A 17,414-nucleotide genomic window follows, 5' to 3' on the forward strand; every position below is an offset into this window, starting at 1 on the left:
GATTAAAGTACAGCGCTTCGATTTTCTAATTTTATAATTTGGAGCCACACATTCCACCGTCAAATAACTTGAAAATTAAAGCAGGTGTCCTCAACGTAAACTTACCTGACAAATAAATTTTTTTGAGGAGATGTGTTACTCATAATGCAAATTGAATTATAAATAAATCTCTGTAGTATTCTGTACACTAAATCTTTTTTTTCTTTAATGACTGCTTGCTTATAGCTACTCTACTCCAGTTGTTCATTATGCATTGATATTTAATATATAAATTGGTAGATTTTATGCATGGGATATTATAAAGAATACATTTCCTGCGTAAATCTTAAAAAGTAAATAATGAAGTTCACATTAAATTATATAAATTGGCAAATGCACCAAATAGTGCTGGTCCACATTGCAGAGACGTGAAAATTTAATAGCTGTAATTTTCATTTAAAACGAAGGCGTATATTTGAAGTCGGGCAGTCTGTTACTTGGCACACAGGTAGCGTCACATTGGGGTTTTTCTGGCAGGCTTTTGTGCGTCATGTCAATAAATGACTTTTGATTTCACATTGTTATATAGTGTTTTATTCTGCAAATATTGTTGTCCGAGGTGAACCGATGTGAGAAACAAGACAGACATTAAAATGTCTGAGAAGACAAAGGGAGGTTAATCGAAATGTGTGCGAGATAGAGTTCAAAGAAACGATTTATTTCCATTTCATGTAGAGTTCGAACACAATAGACCCTTTCCAAATTCCTAAAGTTAGCTTTTCTGCTATGCAGTATAGAACCGCTAATGGCGGCTTGTCATTTAGTGCAGATAGCCTGTTCAAGCGCACTGTGCTTACGCAATGATGTGGAAAAAGTTAAGTCGCCTCTCTTGATATGAACAATCAAATAGAGAAGGCCTAGCACGCACAACTAGGACAGCATCTTTAGTCGAAGCATGACTGGTGCCGCCATTACTTGTTGAAATGCGCAGTGCAGAGAAGAGCGCTTGCAGATCATAAAAAGGATCCATTCTCACCTCCATCGTTATCATTCGCCTGATACAAATTGGTGGCCATGTAGCACATCATTTGGGGGCTTGTTGGGATGTTACTTTAAAACGAGCACACTGGAACGTAAAGCTACGAAATCTAGAAGCACAAGTAAAACTTCACTTCCGCAGTTGTATCTGATCGTTTGTAAAAACACGATTGTGTTGACTGTATCAAAATATGTTGCTGCTGCAGCATGTTGGCTTGGAATAGAAAAATAAGCACGGTAAAAGCTCGTTGCTTCAAACTCGGTTAATTCAAAGCGATACCCTAGTCTCGGCACAGCCTTGTGTATTTTTGTGAGGGAAAACTCCCGATCATTCGAACGCTTCGGTATCCACAACGGTTGATTCGAACTGGAAGATTCTGGTATACCGTATTTACTCGATTCTACCGCGCCCTCGATTGTAACGCGCACCCGATTTCCACCGCGAAAAAAAAAAAAAAACGTAAGACATCGATTGCAACGCGCACCCATTTTTTTTTTTGCTGGCCCGCACGATCACACCACTCGAAAAAACGACTCCTTTCGGGAGCGTCTTCCATTTAAATATGAGGTATGGGCGAAGCTTGTGCCCATCTGACGTGTAACAGAGCATTGCCGTCACTGTAGTTTTACCGTGGACCGATGTCAGCACGCGAACTTGCTTCGCCCCCTTCTTCTCGACAGTTGTGGTGCCAGGCATGTGGAAGTAAAGAGGCGTCTGATCGGCATTCCAGATTTGCCCAAGCAGGTAGCCGTTGTTGCACCGCAAGTTTAGGACGAACCTCTGAAAACTGTAAAGCTTTTCATCGTACTTCTCCGCAAAAGTTTTCGCATATGCATGTTCCCCTTCGGAGGGAAGAGCCTTTCCTCTTCATATAGTTAATTAGCCAGCACCTGCTCGCTTTAAACAGGCTCCGCATTAGACTTTTTTCTAAGACTAATTGCATAGCCCGCACTAGGAGCAGTTCTGTCGTCATGGGCCGCTGTGCCACTCGCTCCTCAAGCACATACTCGCGGAGCAGCTCTTCAATTTGCGGAAACCGACCCTGCTGTGGTTCACTGAAGCCTTTGCGTGAAGCTTTGCTGTCGACAATCTTCTGCTTTTGTTTCCGCCGGTCCCGCACGCACGTTTCGAGAAGGACCGCGATGCGGCCCGATTTCCGTCCGTTTCTGCACACGCGATGACTTTTCTTTTAAAAGCGGCATCATGGTGCACTCGAGTTTTTGGAGTCGGCCCTTCCACGTCGTCGATGCTAATGCACTACTAGATGACGAACTCCCCAGCACACGTACGAAGTGCCGCACATGGTAAACACATAGGGAGAAATAGCCGACGCACCATGCCGACGCACGTAGGGGGCGGCCATTTTGGATTTGCGATGGCAATAGATTGACCGTAATTTTTTTGTTCGTACTCGATTCTAACGCGCATGCGATTTATGAACTCGCTTAACCGGAAAAAAGGTGCGCGTTAGATTCGAGTAATTACGGTACATTGCTCCTCATATAAGTCAGCCCAAAGTGATCATATTGTATTTAAAAATGAAAAGAACCCAAGTTAACTAGTGATGCGTAACAACGAAACAGGAGCATTCCGCAGTAGCTTAAGACTCGCACCCAGTGCTGGAGCTTCTTGGTAAGCTGCAAAGGATGCTCATAGAGTCGCGATAGAAGCCTGAGCAAATGTAAATTACTGATTAGTTTTGATTGCATTAAAGGAGCACTGACATCAAATTTCAAGATCGAGATGTGCCCATCATTCGACCGCTTGGTATGCATAGGCCTTCTTGGCCAAATTTGAACGGCATCTGTCGCGTGGAAGTTATTTTAATTCTATGTTTAGAAGAGCTAAAAAGAAAAAAATGGAAAATAGGATGCCCTGCGACATCAACACTAATGCTACGTGTTCGGTGTGATAAATTCCACAAATACCATCCCGAGTGACAATGCCCTAGTAGCGATGACGAGCACGATACGAGTGTTCTTATCATGGTGCCGACTGGTGCCGAAGCGCACAAACACACTTGTTCGTTGCGTCTCATCTTCGTCGCACCGGTTAATGATTTCGTGAAATTATCAACATAAAAACCACCTTTAGAACAGCGAAAGAAAAGAGCATGATTAAACGTGTGCTTGTAGGTCAGCATGTCGGGGAATCGTTGCGAGTTGCAGGTGAGTTGCAGTCGTCTAGTTCGAAGCACTAAAACAGTTTGATGAGGGTGTCTTTTCATATCTCGTAAGTTTTACATATCAACACGACCTCGAGCTATCAAAAGTGGAACAGCGTATAGTCAGATATCATCGCTAACAAGCAACACGCAGGTATCGTTGAATTTTAGTTCATCTGTAGACTTTGCGTCCACGTAACGTGTTAACCGCGAGAGACTAGATAGGTGGGGCCATCTGGAGGCGCAAAAAAGAACCTGGCAAGCCGGAAACGTATTCTATTTCTCCGCTGATGCTCATTCGCATTAGCTATCTTGCATTGACCCCTCTGCGTATACCTGAATGCTTTTCAGGCCAAAACACACCAATATAGCTAACTGAGACACACGAGCAAACATGGCTGAAGCGTGCATCCTCTGGCTCCTCTGCAGTGCTGCTTGGAACGGCGTCCATTTCGGAATCACGGTTCTGCAAAGGTCGATCGAAGCAAAAATAATTTGCGACGTCGCGAATCGCGGGGATTCCAAGCTCCAGACTATCGTATTGAATCCGAGTCGACACTTCGTACTACGACGACAGCAATGCAGGTTACAAGGCATGACTGAATGCGTCCGCCTAGCAGACAAAATGTTTGCAGAGCAGCTGAGCCTGTCGTCACTTCTTTCTGTGAAGAAGTGGTCAGCTGTGGCGTGATCTGGAGGTGACCGCGAGGTAGCGCCACTGCAGGTGCTCCCAGTGCTCAAAATGGCAGGATTGCCGGCCGTTTTGAATAGTGCGAGATACCAGTGATATAAATCAATAAATCTGATGGTTATTCACCCCTCAGTTGCGTTTTAGGTCGCAAATCGCTGCTACGGGGTCTATAGCTACTCGCTGACGCAAAAATCTTGGCATGAGTAAATTTGATGTCAGTGCTCCTTTAACTCTGGCATGTAAATAAACACATTTTAGAGCATAAGTAGCATCATGGGTTTCACATTGTTTCACTGCTCACGTCAATGCATGTGGTGCTTGTTCCTGGGTTATTTATTTCCGACTGATAAATAATTCTGTTCCCTGTTAGAGCTCCAAAATCTTAAATTACGAAATCACCTGCCATGAATGCAGAGTAGCGCCTATTTCAGGATAACAAGTCGAGACGTGGCTTCTTTGGTTTCTTCCCGCACAGGGTGGCGGGATGTTCATTCACTCTAGTGACCGCCCACTAATTAAATCTCTGCTTAATTTGAACAATATTATAGTACCGTTTGAGTTTGAATTAACGAGCTTTTACTGTAATATCTTGAACACGTCTTATGCTTGGTCATGTCAACAGGATTTCATGGTATAGCTGTGACTCCTATAATAGTATATTGCAAGATGAGGGAAATTAGTAAGGATGGCACAATGGGCCTGTTAATCAAAAAACGAGGAGGATGAGACGAGTGCTGACTTCCAACAATATGTTGTTGAAAGTTGGCGGTCTTGGACTCCTAATTTCTTTTCGTGTCCATAATTTGTCACGCTGTGTAGATAACATTTCTATCACGAGGACAATTGGTTCTGGCATGTTTTAAAAAACTGCCGGGCCTGCGCAGAACGTGCAGCACAATCACAACGAAAGCTGGAAGAGTAGCCTTTAGGGGCTTTTTTTTAACACCTTTTGGGCAACTTCTACAAGAATGCTTGCAGGGTACCGCTACGCCGTTAATCATCATAATTTTTGTGCAATAGGGAGGCATTCACTATGCCATCCTCGTCCTTCTTCGGGGAAGCGTGGTACCCGCTACAAACTCGCAGGGAATTTCATCCAACTTTTTGATGCTGTGGCTGACAACGATGAAGAATTATGCCTGATGCTTTTGTAATAGGTTGGAGAGTTCGACGACCCTGTCGTTATGCAATTCGCATTGTGTGATGCCTGGTTGTTACTTGGCTGTACTGAAACTTTATTACTCGTTAACGCGATTTCTCTACCGACATGAAGCCTGCCTAAGACCAGTTTGCAACAAAGTTTTAACCTCTGGCATTACTCTATGGTAGAATACTGGGCTGGCACGCAGGAAACTTGAATTCGAATCTCATTGTGCCCTAGTTTCTTTTATTTATTTATTTACTCAGCTTTTGCTTATTTTGCATGATTGTGGTTACGGACACCGGCAGCAGCTGACAATTGTGGCGCACGCAACCCTTGTTGTGATCCCATAACAACTTTCACTGCAAAACTGTTAACCACTTCGTGTTCTTTCCGCATGCAGCATTCTTGCCGATGCGACAGCTGTGGCGATGGTCGGGCACAAGCTCCCAACGGCCGGGGCTGAACGGGAAGGCCAGGAAGTATTTTTACAGCACCATCTTCAGGGGCAGGGAAGCCATTCGGGTGGGTGGCTTTCTGTGCCTTATTAACCAGTATGAGCCCGAGTTCTTCAGTCGTACCAGTCTTTATGGGGCAAATGAATAAGCATGGCATGTAAACTCAATCCTTGATATACCGAACCTGGATATAATGAAATATTGGTTGTAATGTAGCAAATGAAAACTCTTGCAGCAGATATAGTGCTAGGAATATACTTTTTGAACGAATTTTCGTATATAACAAACTCACATCCGTGTAAGATGCAAGTTCATTATAATGAGGGTCGAGCGTAGATTGGGTGATAGCGATAGTGCCTGCAATGTATGGAATGGCTCTGTGTGGTGAGGGGCTGCACCTGTGTAGGGAAAGCTGCAGTACAAATGAGAGTCAAAGCCACACCGTGCACACTGCGTGCAACATCACTTCCCAGAGCACGTTGCGCCAGTTCATCAGTCAATGTGGAGCATGTTACTCCTCCGACAGTAATGTGCAGCCAAGTGATGTAGAAGGAAAAAGTTAAGGGGAGCTCATCACATGAACATGGTGTGCTCTCAGTTTTGTGACGAGATTGATTGCAGACCACTTGTAGGCATGGTAACAGCACTGTAGAGCTTCCATTACTTACATCTAGAATTAACTGATTGGAGAAACCAGTAAACCATTTCCTAGGCAACACCTTACAAATGTCGAAGTATGACCAAAATTTGCAAAGGGGCTTTGTCTGCAATTTTTTCAACTTTCATGCATGATATTGTGTGCAGCTGGGAGCCAGTATGACTCGTCATGGTAGTTTATGTGGAATGTCTTTCAAGCTCCAAGCATCACAAGCGTCCCACTTTAATAAACTTCGGAGAAGGCAACTGGAAAATAAAGAAATAACTTTTACCATACGCTTTCTGTGGCTTTATTGTCCACTTAGCTGATATGGTTGTGGCTAACAACGCAGAGATGTAGTAAAAAAAAAAAAGTGGTGTCGTTATTGCAGGGGTAATGCGGTGTTGGTAAAATTCAAACATTATTTGTACTGCCATTTTGTAGGGTGAAATGTGCGAAGAGGTTGTGTGGCGATGCAGGTTGGTGACTGTGCGGTGTTCCTGTCGACGGGACGGCCCAACCTGCCATACATTGGCCGCATCGAAGCCATGTGGGAAGGCTGGAACGGAAACATGGTGGTCCGCGTCAAGTGGTTCTACCACCCGGAGGAGACCAATGGACTCGCTAGGCGTCTCAGGCACCCCAAGGTCAGCTGGTGATCTTTTTACAGATAGACCTAAAATACCTCGATGCTAGGGCAAGGATCGTGGTGCTTCAATAAAGTTTAGTTATTTTTCACTTCTCGTCTGAAAGGGACGGTAAAGAGAAAAAGGCACTAAAAATTCTAAGAGCACTGCTGCCGCGAGTAGATGCGCATTAAGCAAGAGGCCTACTTTGCAAGTGTTCTCTGACAAAAAAAAAACGAAATGTCCCAATAGGACTAAAAGATCCTGCGAGGAATTGGCCGAGGCTCATCTGACTGTCAGAATTGTGAATAGCAACGGGAAATGGCAGCGCTGTCATTTTGGCAAGGAATGATCACATAACGGACAGTGGCTCCAATCTATTATATGAAACGTTTACAAAACAGTTTTTGAACGACTTCGATTGCATCGAAACGCAAGTACTAGCTAGGGTCAGAGAACCGTATTAACTTGCATTAAGTCTGACTTACTCGAATCCCATGCCAATAGTTTGTAAATGTCACAACCAGCCCTCCCACCCCCAACTTTTGTATGTGACACCAGCTAGTGTCTGCTCATGACATTAACACAAATAAATTGCACTCCTCAGTTTAAAGTCATTGCACTCCTCAGTTTAAAGCTTCAAAAAACAATGCCCCCCAATATTGATGTTCAGCTATGATAATTGAATATTTCTTCATGCATTGAAAACATTTCCGAGGATCTTCAGCTTGCCTGTTGGCTCTCTCTTGTTCTTTCATGATGTTTCATTCCATTCTGTCGCATAACGCTCACGAAGTAGCCCCAATAAGACTTGCAAAGTGAAGATACGGGTGGCAACGAAGCCTTGCATTTCCTCGTCAACTTGTCATTATGTTGATAGATCTAACAGCTACCTCGATACGTTTAAATGTTGGCGTGAATGATTTGCTGTAGTTCTGGCCCAAAATATTGCATACTTTCAACAGTGTTTCAGTCACTCTTTAATGCATACCCTGTCTATTAAAGTACTCGTAAGGATGACTGACGGTGCTTGTTAATTAGTAAATGCACTACTGAACACAAGAGCATATGTATTTGCAGGGTGCACTGTTCGATTCTCCACACCTGGACCAGAACGATGTGCAGACCATTTCTCACAAATGCGAGGTCCTTTCTTGGGAGGAGTACAGGGCGATTCACAGGATACGCAGCGACGAATCCTGTGCCGATGTTTACTACCTCGCTGGATGCTACAACCCCTACGAGAAAACCATCTCGATTAAGCCCTCATTGACGCTGTGATTATGTCGGCAGACTGCAATCTCGTTTGCGGAAAGCTACGTGCAAGGCGTGCGCTGTCTAGTGGCTTCCTCCGCAGTGTTTTTAACTTGTCAGCAAATGAATTATACAGAAGCGGTGGTTGCAAAATTTAATTACGACGTAATCTAACATGACCAGGAAGGACGGTGCACTACTAAATATCCAGCTTTATTTCTCATTTGTTATCGGGATACTTGAGACGCACATTTCAATGTGCTTGCAACTGTTTATGCTGCATTTGGCATGCATTTGTCGTAGCAAACCATAGACCATGTAGTTACCTGGTGAAAACTGTCTCCTTAGTGCGTAGTCATTGTAGTGTCTTTATTCTTCACACAGTGTTTATAGTAGGCTTGTCGAATGTCGCTAGCTGGTGTAGAGAAGCTCTCTGTTGGAAAACAGATGTAATACTGGCCTGAATATTGGATTGTTTAAGTAAACCATATGCACACGCCAGCATTACCATTCAACTACAAGCCTCTGCGCATCAACTAGTGGAATTCGTATTTGCGTTTCTGTTGTGAAATTCCTTGATGTCGTAATCTACACGTTGTTGAAGTGTTTGGCACAAAGTTGCCGTGAGCCGGCAAAACAGCTCGGTGCCTCGTGGCCGCCGAGCTTACGTGGCGGGCACCTTTGACCCAAGAGGGCATATCAGAAGATGTCAGGGGCCAGTGTCGATAGCAGGGCGGGCTGTCTTCCAAAGACGGGGAGGAATTATCAGGGGTGTGAGAGCTGTCTCCTTTTCTTGCTTTCATGTTTGTGTTTTGTGGTCAATTCTTGCGTAAGCCCGCATATTTTTTCGTTTGATTTGACACACTTTTTTTACCTATTGTGATGGGCCTGAGGAAGATTCACTTGAGAGGAGTTCAGGCACCACTGTCGCTCGCGCCTCCTCCTCTCGGTTTACGGACAGGAACGGGTGTCTGTGTGAAATGTGTACTGTTGTTTGTACTATACTCTCTCGTCTCGTGCGTGCACCTACACAACATTTCTCGGTGTGTCTTTTTTGTACACTTTCTTTTGTTCTGACAAGACTGTGCAGACAGCCTCCAAGCATGTCATCATGCATTCGACGAGTTATTATGAAGGCAGCTTGTAGCTCGGTTCGGCGTGTAATGTATGCGGCCTGAATAAATATGCCTTGTTTAAGTTGCAAATCATTGCACATTATATATGGGATTCGCAAACAATCCCTGTCAAAGTGCGATCACTTCCATAAAAGTTTGTGTGACTTGGCAGCATTGTCCCAAGCTTGCCACCTCCACACCTAGCTTGCAACTTCACTGCATTCATTACGGTAGTGTAATGTGGTATTTTGCGAGGGTGACCGTATCCCACAAAGTGTTGCTAGGGCCTGTCCTTTTCATTAGAGCATAAAATGTCATTATAGATGCAGAAAGGGTACCTACTCTTTGCAACATATGCCCGCTCTAATGTTATTTATTATTATTATTATCAATACACTTAAAGAAAAAATTTGAGACAAGATTTTACGTTACATCTTTCTGCGGTGAAGCCTTATGAAGCAGTTGCTTTAGAAGAATGCACGTACACCGCCACAGGGGTTTGGCTTCTTGGGGGCTGTCAAGCGGGCTTGTATGTTTATCTTTCTCAACTGTGCACTTGTTATCGCTCATTTTCCTCTAGCACGCAGCTGTGTAACCTCTGTAGTGGCATCTTGGAACACAATGGCATGCCTCACCCCTCCGTCTCTATGCATTTTCCCCACCCTCACATGTTGGAAGCGCGCTTGATTAGGAGGTGTCTGCAAAACACCCCCGCGTCTGTGAAACTCGTTCTCCCACGTCAAAGTTCTTCGCTGTTTGTAAAACAAAGCCACACGCCAACTGTTTGAGCAGCGGCGCACTGCTCTCCGTCGTTCACGCTTGCGACGACGGGTGCGAGCGCACGTTTTTTTTGTGTGTCGCTGTCGTGGTCGATAACCATAGCTGAGGTCATCACATCACCGCGTACATTTTGTGCATTTCACCCACCTCAGAAAGCCAGTGTTTCTTTTGCCTTTTGTATGCGTTGCACTATGTTCTACGAGCTGCTTCGAAGTCACTTGTTTTTGGAACTGCTGCATTGAGCTACTAGCTGGAGTGGATAGCAACCGGAGTTTTCGTCCTCATGCATGCATTGCTTGCTACTGCGAGCTTTGTCGAATTGCATCGCTCCAAGACAAGGAGGAAAAGGCACTTGGTAGTGCGCACTGATGCTGATGGTTCTGTGCTGGGCGGCTGGCCACAGGTACATGAAGGTTTTCCTAAGCCCATGTCTACAATGCATACGAGGCCAGTGATTCCTTGCATAAGTCACTGTTGCACAACAATTACTGCTATCATCACGTGGCAGAAACCGAGTATGAGAAGCAGTCATCTGCTTTGACTGCACCTTGAACAAACTACCGTCGCCAGCAGCTAATGACTAGCGCCTCGATTGTCATCTGTTCTTGCACAAAGCTGGATCTCTCATCAGTGATGAGCAGCACGTCTTTGTGGTGCTGAGACTGAAAGGTTTCGATCTGAAGCCGGCAGGGAACAGCTGCTGGTTCATTGTAAGTAAACACTTGTTAGCTGGCTCAATCCTAGAACAACTTTAGTAACTTTTCATCTCTGTGGTGGTTGTGGCAGCATGTACACTCCGCGAGCTTATCGGTGTTTTACTCAAGTTTGCACCGTGTGAAAGAAAAAACAAGAAAGCTGCTCTACTCATACACTGAACTCTGAAGAGCAACACGCATACACACGGAAATCTGGTGTGAGTGCAAAACATGAAGCGAACGCGAATTTTTTTTTACTACTTTGCAACATTTAAAGAAAAGAATGTCTTGGCAGTGATTTTGCAAAGCTCTGTTCTGTGCTGTTCACAGAAACGGTGTGCTCAAAGCTTAATGGGCTTTGGATTATCAGGGTTTCACAGTGCTTCATATCTTAGTAGGGGATGTTGTCATAGGGTTGAGTCAGCGCTACACGCTTGTGCCATGAAAGTGTATACCACTGTTTAATGGGTTTTCGGGCTGTTTAGGTGCTGGCTATTCTGCAACTACAACCGTAGGAGGATGCATATATATGCATGGCACAAAAATCGCAATTTACAAATCCAGCCAGCCTTTTTTATGGCTTAAAATTTACGGCAGCTAGTCTGAGAGACACCGGTGCTGAAAGATGTTTTTATCGTTTGTTGTTAAGGCCAGGCTGCCCACGAGGGTGTTGGCGTTGCACAGTTTATGGGATTGGGGAAGGCTGCTTCCAGAAGAGTCACTTTTGTGCACATCTCTAGTTTTGGCTCAACAGCAAGTACCGATGATGAGCAGTTCGAGATGCGAGAATTCGATATGCTTCACTTTACAGTGCAAAAGGCGCCCATTTTCAAACACACTGGTCTCTGTAAGAGAGATCAGCACAGAGCAGGTACTCAAACCTGGCTTTCAATGTGAACACATGACTTTTAAGGGAGCCATGAAAAAGACAAGAGATTTATCCGCAAATAGAATCGTACGTTATGGAAACTGAAGCCATGCTTTTCTGCACAACAACTACTGTGTTTCTGTCAAATTCAGGCAGCGTGTCACTGCTATAAATGTAACGCAGGGTGGAAACTTGGGCACGTTGGCAGGACATAATGAATGTAACAACAGCGTAACAGACGAGGATTGACGAGGAACAGTGCTGACCTTCAATGACATCTAACAGCAAACCTGTCACAAGTGATTTGTCATTTCATAGTCATCGACGCAGTTGATAACTGCACCCTCGTGTATGCAATCCTCCATGCCATATTTATATGGTCTTTGCTTCACTATTAAATGATGCTTAAAGTTAGTGCCCTTCTTTGCCAATCCTTGTCTGTTGTGCTGTACTTGCATTCACCATAAACATGACCGAAATGCATTCCAATAAGCTGTTGCCACACAACCAGTCAATACACAATCCCCAGTTATGGATGTCGCATAGCCAGAAGACAAGGCTGCAAATGTAAACTCCAAAGCGTCGGAAACGCTACAAATGTTCCCTGTAAGCTGTGGTTGCACATTTATTTGCCCGCATTTTTAACAAAGACTAACCGCACAGTGACCCGTGCCAGTCGTTTTCAACTAGCTTGAGAGTAAATTCAGCACTTACTGCTGCTTCACTTGCTTAAATTTTGCAATGTAACTGCACAATTCGTTTAACCACTTACAATAAACACTTGCCATCATTGTTTGCCTGTGTTGTGTGTAGGCGCTGGGAGCAGATTATTCTTCTTCTGCTGCTGTTTGCTTGTCTGGTGGTGAGCCAGCCATGCGATGGTGGTCTCTTGTGCATTTTTGATTGAGTGTCTCTGAACAACACAAATTATGCATTGCCCCATTGCAGAATGTGAGCAGGAAGTAAAGCAGCAGATATGTAAAAATTTGCTTTATAAGACAAATCAGACTGGCTACTGTACTGAGTTTGTAGTAGTTTTACGTACAGTTTTTCTTTCAATTCATGCACAGCCCAACGCAAGAGTAAGTAATGTTTCTTTTTGTAGATATAGAACAAGCTCTGAGATTTAGGGAGCAGTAGAGATGTTATCAGAAAAATATCTGCAATATCGCAGTAAGCACATTCAGTTTGGCACTTTCCACCTCCATGGCTGCGAGCCGATGCAGTGTACACCAAGTACTTTCCTGTCTCGGAAAAGTGGGCCACTTGGAGAGCATTCTTCTGGAAGCAGTTTTCCTACTGAAACACGCGGGTTCACAAGTGCTTGTAAGATTTAGCTGAAGTGTTGAGATGGTGCAAGAGTTTGGTGGCAGAGTTTCAACTGTTTGCAGCTCCGGAGAGAGCGCATTATTTTTGTAGGTGCGACGGTTGGCATGGCCCGGGAAGAGGCTTTGGTTTTTGTACATAGGCAAGTTGTCATCTGCTGTCATATTCTGCAGTTGTGTTGCTCCTCATATTTCTCTTGCCCTGTTCTGCTAGCAGGAATGAAAACTGACTGTGATTTTCACTCGTTGAAAAAAAAAAATGTGGGACTTGTTGAACGTCGGTGGCTGGGATTCTCCTCTCTCCCTCTTTCTGTCCCTTGGAAACTTCTGTTAAAGTCTTTGACTGACAACATCTTCATAACAGAAGATTGCAAAAAAGTGATTGCTACAAAGTCTGTTGTAAGTCTGTTGTGCCATACGTACGTTCTGGGTACCGTTTGGGTGGCAAAAAAGTGTTGCATAGCGTTCCTTGTTGTTCTGAGTTTTTTTCATTTGTGCTTCACCCGACAATGGCTCCTTTTTGTTGAAGCCGCCAATGCTCCCCATGCAGTTTTAAAATGCGTACGCTTGTCATTTTTGTGTGCGTTTGTGCAATGCTCAGTTTGACGAGTCTTCTTTTTTGCGATTGGCTGTCTGTTCTGAGGAAGTTTCGTGTTGTCACTGCTCTGCTAACAATTGTTCCCCAGTTCTTGCTTGACTCTCAAACGGCCACTTGGGATGGTCACTTCATTTGTATTGTTTCTATATTTAACAATTAACAAAGTTCTTATTCAACTCCTGGAACTTATGTCGTTTTCAATGCATTAATGAACCACTTGGATGAGGTAACTGCAAAAGGCATGCAGGGCTCATCCCGCGTCTTTTGTAATATAGGTAATGTAATGTAGCCACGCTCATTTCTTGCTTGTTACTTTTCACAGGTCTGTGGGGAAAAAAGTTTGGTTCTGAATGTTTCCTATCATAGATGTCACTAGTATTCACCTCTGAAATAGCTGTTTTTTTTTTTTAATTTATGCCGTGGCATTCCGGAGTATTGTGGCCCCCTAAAACCTTCTAACTTCACAGTGTAAGCACTGTACCAAAATTTGCAGATTGCACCCTTAATGGTACTAGAAAGAACAGCAGGCTGACAATGGAATTCAGCGATGCACCCATTACGGATCCTTCCTCAGAACAGCCCAGCAACATATACATTGTACAAGTTCTGCTGTCTGTTTCGCATTGCTCAAAGCTTTTTTTTTTTTCGTTTTTGGCTTTGTTTTTTTTTGGTCATCAACTTTGCCCAGATCTCCGAGGGGAGAAGGTTATTTTCCCTCAGCACCTTGTGCTTGTGTTGGCTTTTTTTTTTTCCTGCCAATTTTTGTCTTAGCCATACAGGACAGCTGTCTAGTTTGTACAGAGCTTGAGTTATTTTCTGCACCTGTCCAAGTGACCAACAATGCGTTTAGTTACGTATGCACTTAATAAAAATGAATCCACAAAATGTGTACTTTGTTATTCATTCTGTGGCTTTCAGAGTTTGCTACCTTACCCATTGTGAATGCGAAGGGACGTTTGCCTCGTGTACTCATCTTGTTAATTTAGTGCTGCTGTTTACAAATATGCCGGATGTGATGCAGGTGGGGATCCTGCCGGCGGCAAGTTATCTTTTTGTCCACTTTTGTTTCTTTTACATTTACATTGCAATTACTTTTAATAATGCCCCCTTTACTTCTCTTGGCATCATTGCCTGTTGGTTCCGATTAATGTGATCAGCCAAGTCACTTGTGAAATTGGCTGCAAGTTTGCAGCTTTTAAATCACCATACTTAACCACACATTGTGTAGGACTATGCTTTGGTGGTTTCGCAAAAAACTGGCAGGCTTGGGATAAAATTACCCTGATCAAGGCATGGTAAACTACCTAAGCACAGAGCCATGCCTGTGCTTAAGAGTGCTTTGGAAAAAGATTCTATTGAGGCGTTGGGTAGGGTGAGGAATCGCATCAAGAACTATGCAAGTGGTGACTAGCATAAATGTAGGATCACAGCAGGTGTCGCACCATGCGAGGTAGCTAACAAGAAGCGAGTCTGAAGCTTCTGACCCATTACAAAGAGTTTATACTTTACAAGGCCCCCTCTCCAGCTTGCGTTGTTGCTGTCCTTCGCATTTTGTGCACGCCTCGCGTTTTGAAGCACAAGAGTAGACGTCGAATTTGTGAAGTTTATGTCGTGTTGAGTGTGCCCACGTGACATGACATATAGAGGCAAAGCGGAGAAGGAAAAGGCAGAATAGGCGACTAAGCGTTGTGGATGAGATGTATGTGAACAGAGAGCAGCAAGCGGATGGGCAGAAAAAACATTAGTGTACTTGTAACTAGCTTGATATCTGGTCACGCAAGCAAACACAGTTTTTTTTTTTTTTGCTACTGTTTCCTGCTGTATGCTGTACTCGCGGTGCCAAGAGCTTGATCATATGTGTATAAGCACACCTTTTTCTCCAGCGCCATGACAATTTATAGTTAACAATGCGTTATCAAAACTTCAAATAAACCTCGAACAGCTCGGTCAGTGACCCTAAAACATTTGCTCTCACAATACTGGGGTCTGTGGGTTCTGGGTTAGTTTCTTTGTCAGGCCTACCAACGGCAAATATTAGAAACGTTTCACTTTGTAGAATTGAGCAACACACAAACAAACGCATTGCTACTGCCCAAGTAGGTCAACAGAGTGCCCCAGCCTTTCCCCTTCTTTCTCTCTAGTGGTAGTGTCGCAGTCTTTCCCAACTTCCTATTTACAGCCTAAGCCACCGAGCTAGCACATGGAGGGGCTGATATCGCCTTGTATACGGTTCATGCAAACTTCTCTGCGACGGTGGCCAGTGGCGATTTTGCCCACGGACGCTGATGCCATGCTCTGTGCCCTCTCTTGAAACACTGAGCGTGATAAACCATTCTGGTTAACCTAAAGGCATTCTACCAACAATTCACGAGGAGATAAATGCCAATTTCCGTGCGTGTCGCCCAGGTTCACAGAGCTTATCTCCTTCTTGAGAGGCGTGTTCATTTCATGAACATAAGTGCAGAAGGCAGATCTCCACAAGAGGCACAAAATGCACTTTTACTTAAATTGCTTGAAAGCCAGCAGTTTCTTTCAATCAGCTTTTCTGTTTTGTTTGACAGCTTTCCATCACATATAAAGAAATACTCACATAATCTTTAGGCAACCCTAAAGGAACATTTCTAATTTCCATAGTGTGCAATAACAATACTCTCCTCACACCGCAGTCAGACATGTATAAAATATTTTGCTTTCATTTTGGAAGTTTTTGGCACCTAGCATCTGCAAGCCAGCATTGCAAGTCAACACAGGACAGAGCCTTTGAAATCTGTGTCCTGCATGGAGCCATAATGCTAGAAACAGCTGTCAGTCTTTGGACGACAATCCACTCGTCATCATACACGTTAATTATGTTCAACTGACAGCAAACGGGCAGCTGTTGCCAATATGTCGGGACTTGCAGTCTTTCCATGATGTCAGACTCGTTTTGACATGTTGCAGCGAAGCTGCCCTCTCAACACTGAAACTGAAATGGCTGCTCTGTGGTAGTTGCATTAAAAATATGTTCATTGCATTCCTAGGCACCACGACACCCTTTCTAGGATTCTGGACACCTGTGTTTTTATTCAGAACTGCTTAAAAATACCTGTATATTTTATGTCGGTACTCTTTTGATTCAATTGTGAAGCTGCATGTGCCCAAATCATGTCATGATTATGAGGCACATGCAGTGGAGCTCTGTCATAATTATGAGGCACTGTTAGCAAAGCTCTGGGTCAAGTTTCATAATTTGAGGTTTAACCTACGTCCAATTGGAATGCTGGTGTTCCTGCATTTTGCTTACGTCGATATGTGGCTGCCGTAGCAAGAAAACTGCCACAGCATCAAAGGTGACCGTGGCCACTTCAGCAAAAGAGTAAGGCCAGCTCCATACAGAATAGGCAAGCACAATTGAAAAAAATTACAGCATATCTATGAAGTGAATGACGAGTAGGCAATGCAGTGGTATTGTTCGGTGTAACCGAAATCACACCCGTGACATTGACCACTCATGTATGAAAATGACAAAGCAGTGTACAGTTATATACAATGTTTATTGGTCGTAACTGGTATGTTGTGTTGAGTTGTGAATTTCGTTTTGCTTTCATTATTACTGCTTTGTGGTATCGTATCTAGCCTGAAGTTGGCAAGGAAGTTGCACGTTCCCCTGGTGGTTGTTGGTGGTTTCTAGTCGTACGAAATGCATCGTAGAGCCTATCGAGACATTATGTACTGCACAAGCCAGTCGTCTGCGATAATCAGAGTCGTCATCGTGGTATATAGTGAGTACCTTGCATGTGCTGTGCAGTGATGGCAGAGAAAGATTGTGTGGTCTGGAACGCGCTTGTTCTTCATCGCGATCGTCATTAGCGGCAGCTGCGGCGCACAATGTCTATGAACAAGCCTTGACCTAGGGGGGGGCTTTGCCCTTAAAACTGTGTAGTTTGGAATTGCACTGGACTGTGGCTTCCCTTCCAACCTTCCAATCATAGATTTCAGTGAGGTCTGAACAGTGGAAAGTTTCACACCATGATTTTTATGTGATATTTTTTAATGCGATTGATA

General features: G+C 44.0%; 1 protein-coding gene across 2 annotated transcripts in view; it reads left to right on the forward strand.

Annotated features, from left to right (window-relative positions):
- The window catches only part of LOC119179427 (uncharacterized), a 169,530-nt gene extending 161,148 nt beyond the window's left edge, over nucleotides 1–8,382 (forward strand). For both annotated transcript variants that reach the window (XM_075868625.1, XM_075868626.1), the window contains exons 28-30: nucleotides 5,418–5,539; nucleotides 6,589–6,756; nucleotides 7,816–8,382. In XM_075868625.1, the coding sequence (XP_075724740.1) occupies nucleotides 5,418–5,539; nucleotides 6,589–6,756; nucleotides 7,816–8,016 (491 nt within the window). In that variant the 3' untranslated portion in view covers nucleotides 8,017–8,382. The remainder of the gene's footprint in view (nucleotides 1–5,417; nucleotides 5,540–6,588; nucleotides 6,757–7,815) is intronic.
- Nucleotides 8,383–17,414: the final 9,032 nt, after the last annotated feature.

The sequence above is a fragment of the Rhipicephalus microplus genome, chromosome 7 (genome assembly GCF_043290135.1).
Source record: "Rhipicephalus microplus isolate Deutch F79 chromosome 7, USDA_Rmic, whole genome shotgun sequence".
Taxonomy (NCBI): Eukaryota; Metazoa; Arthropoda; class Arachnida; order Ixodida; family Ixodidae; genus Rhipicephalus; species Rhipicephalus microplus.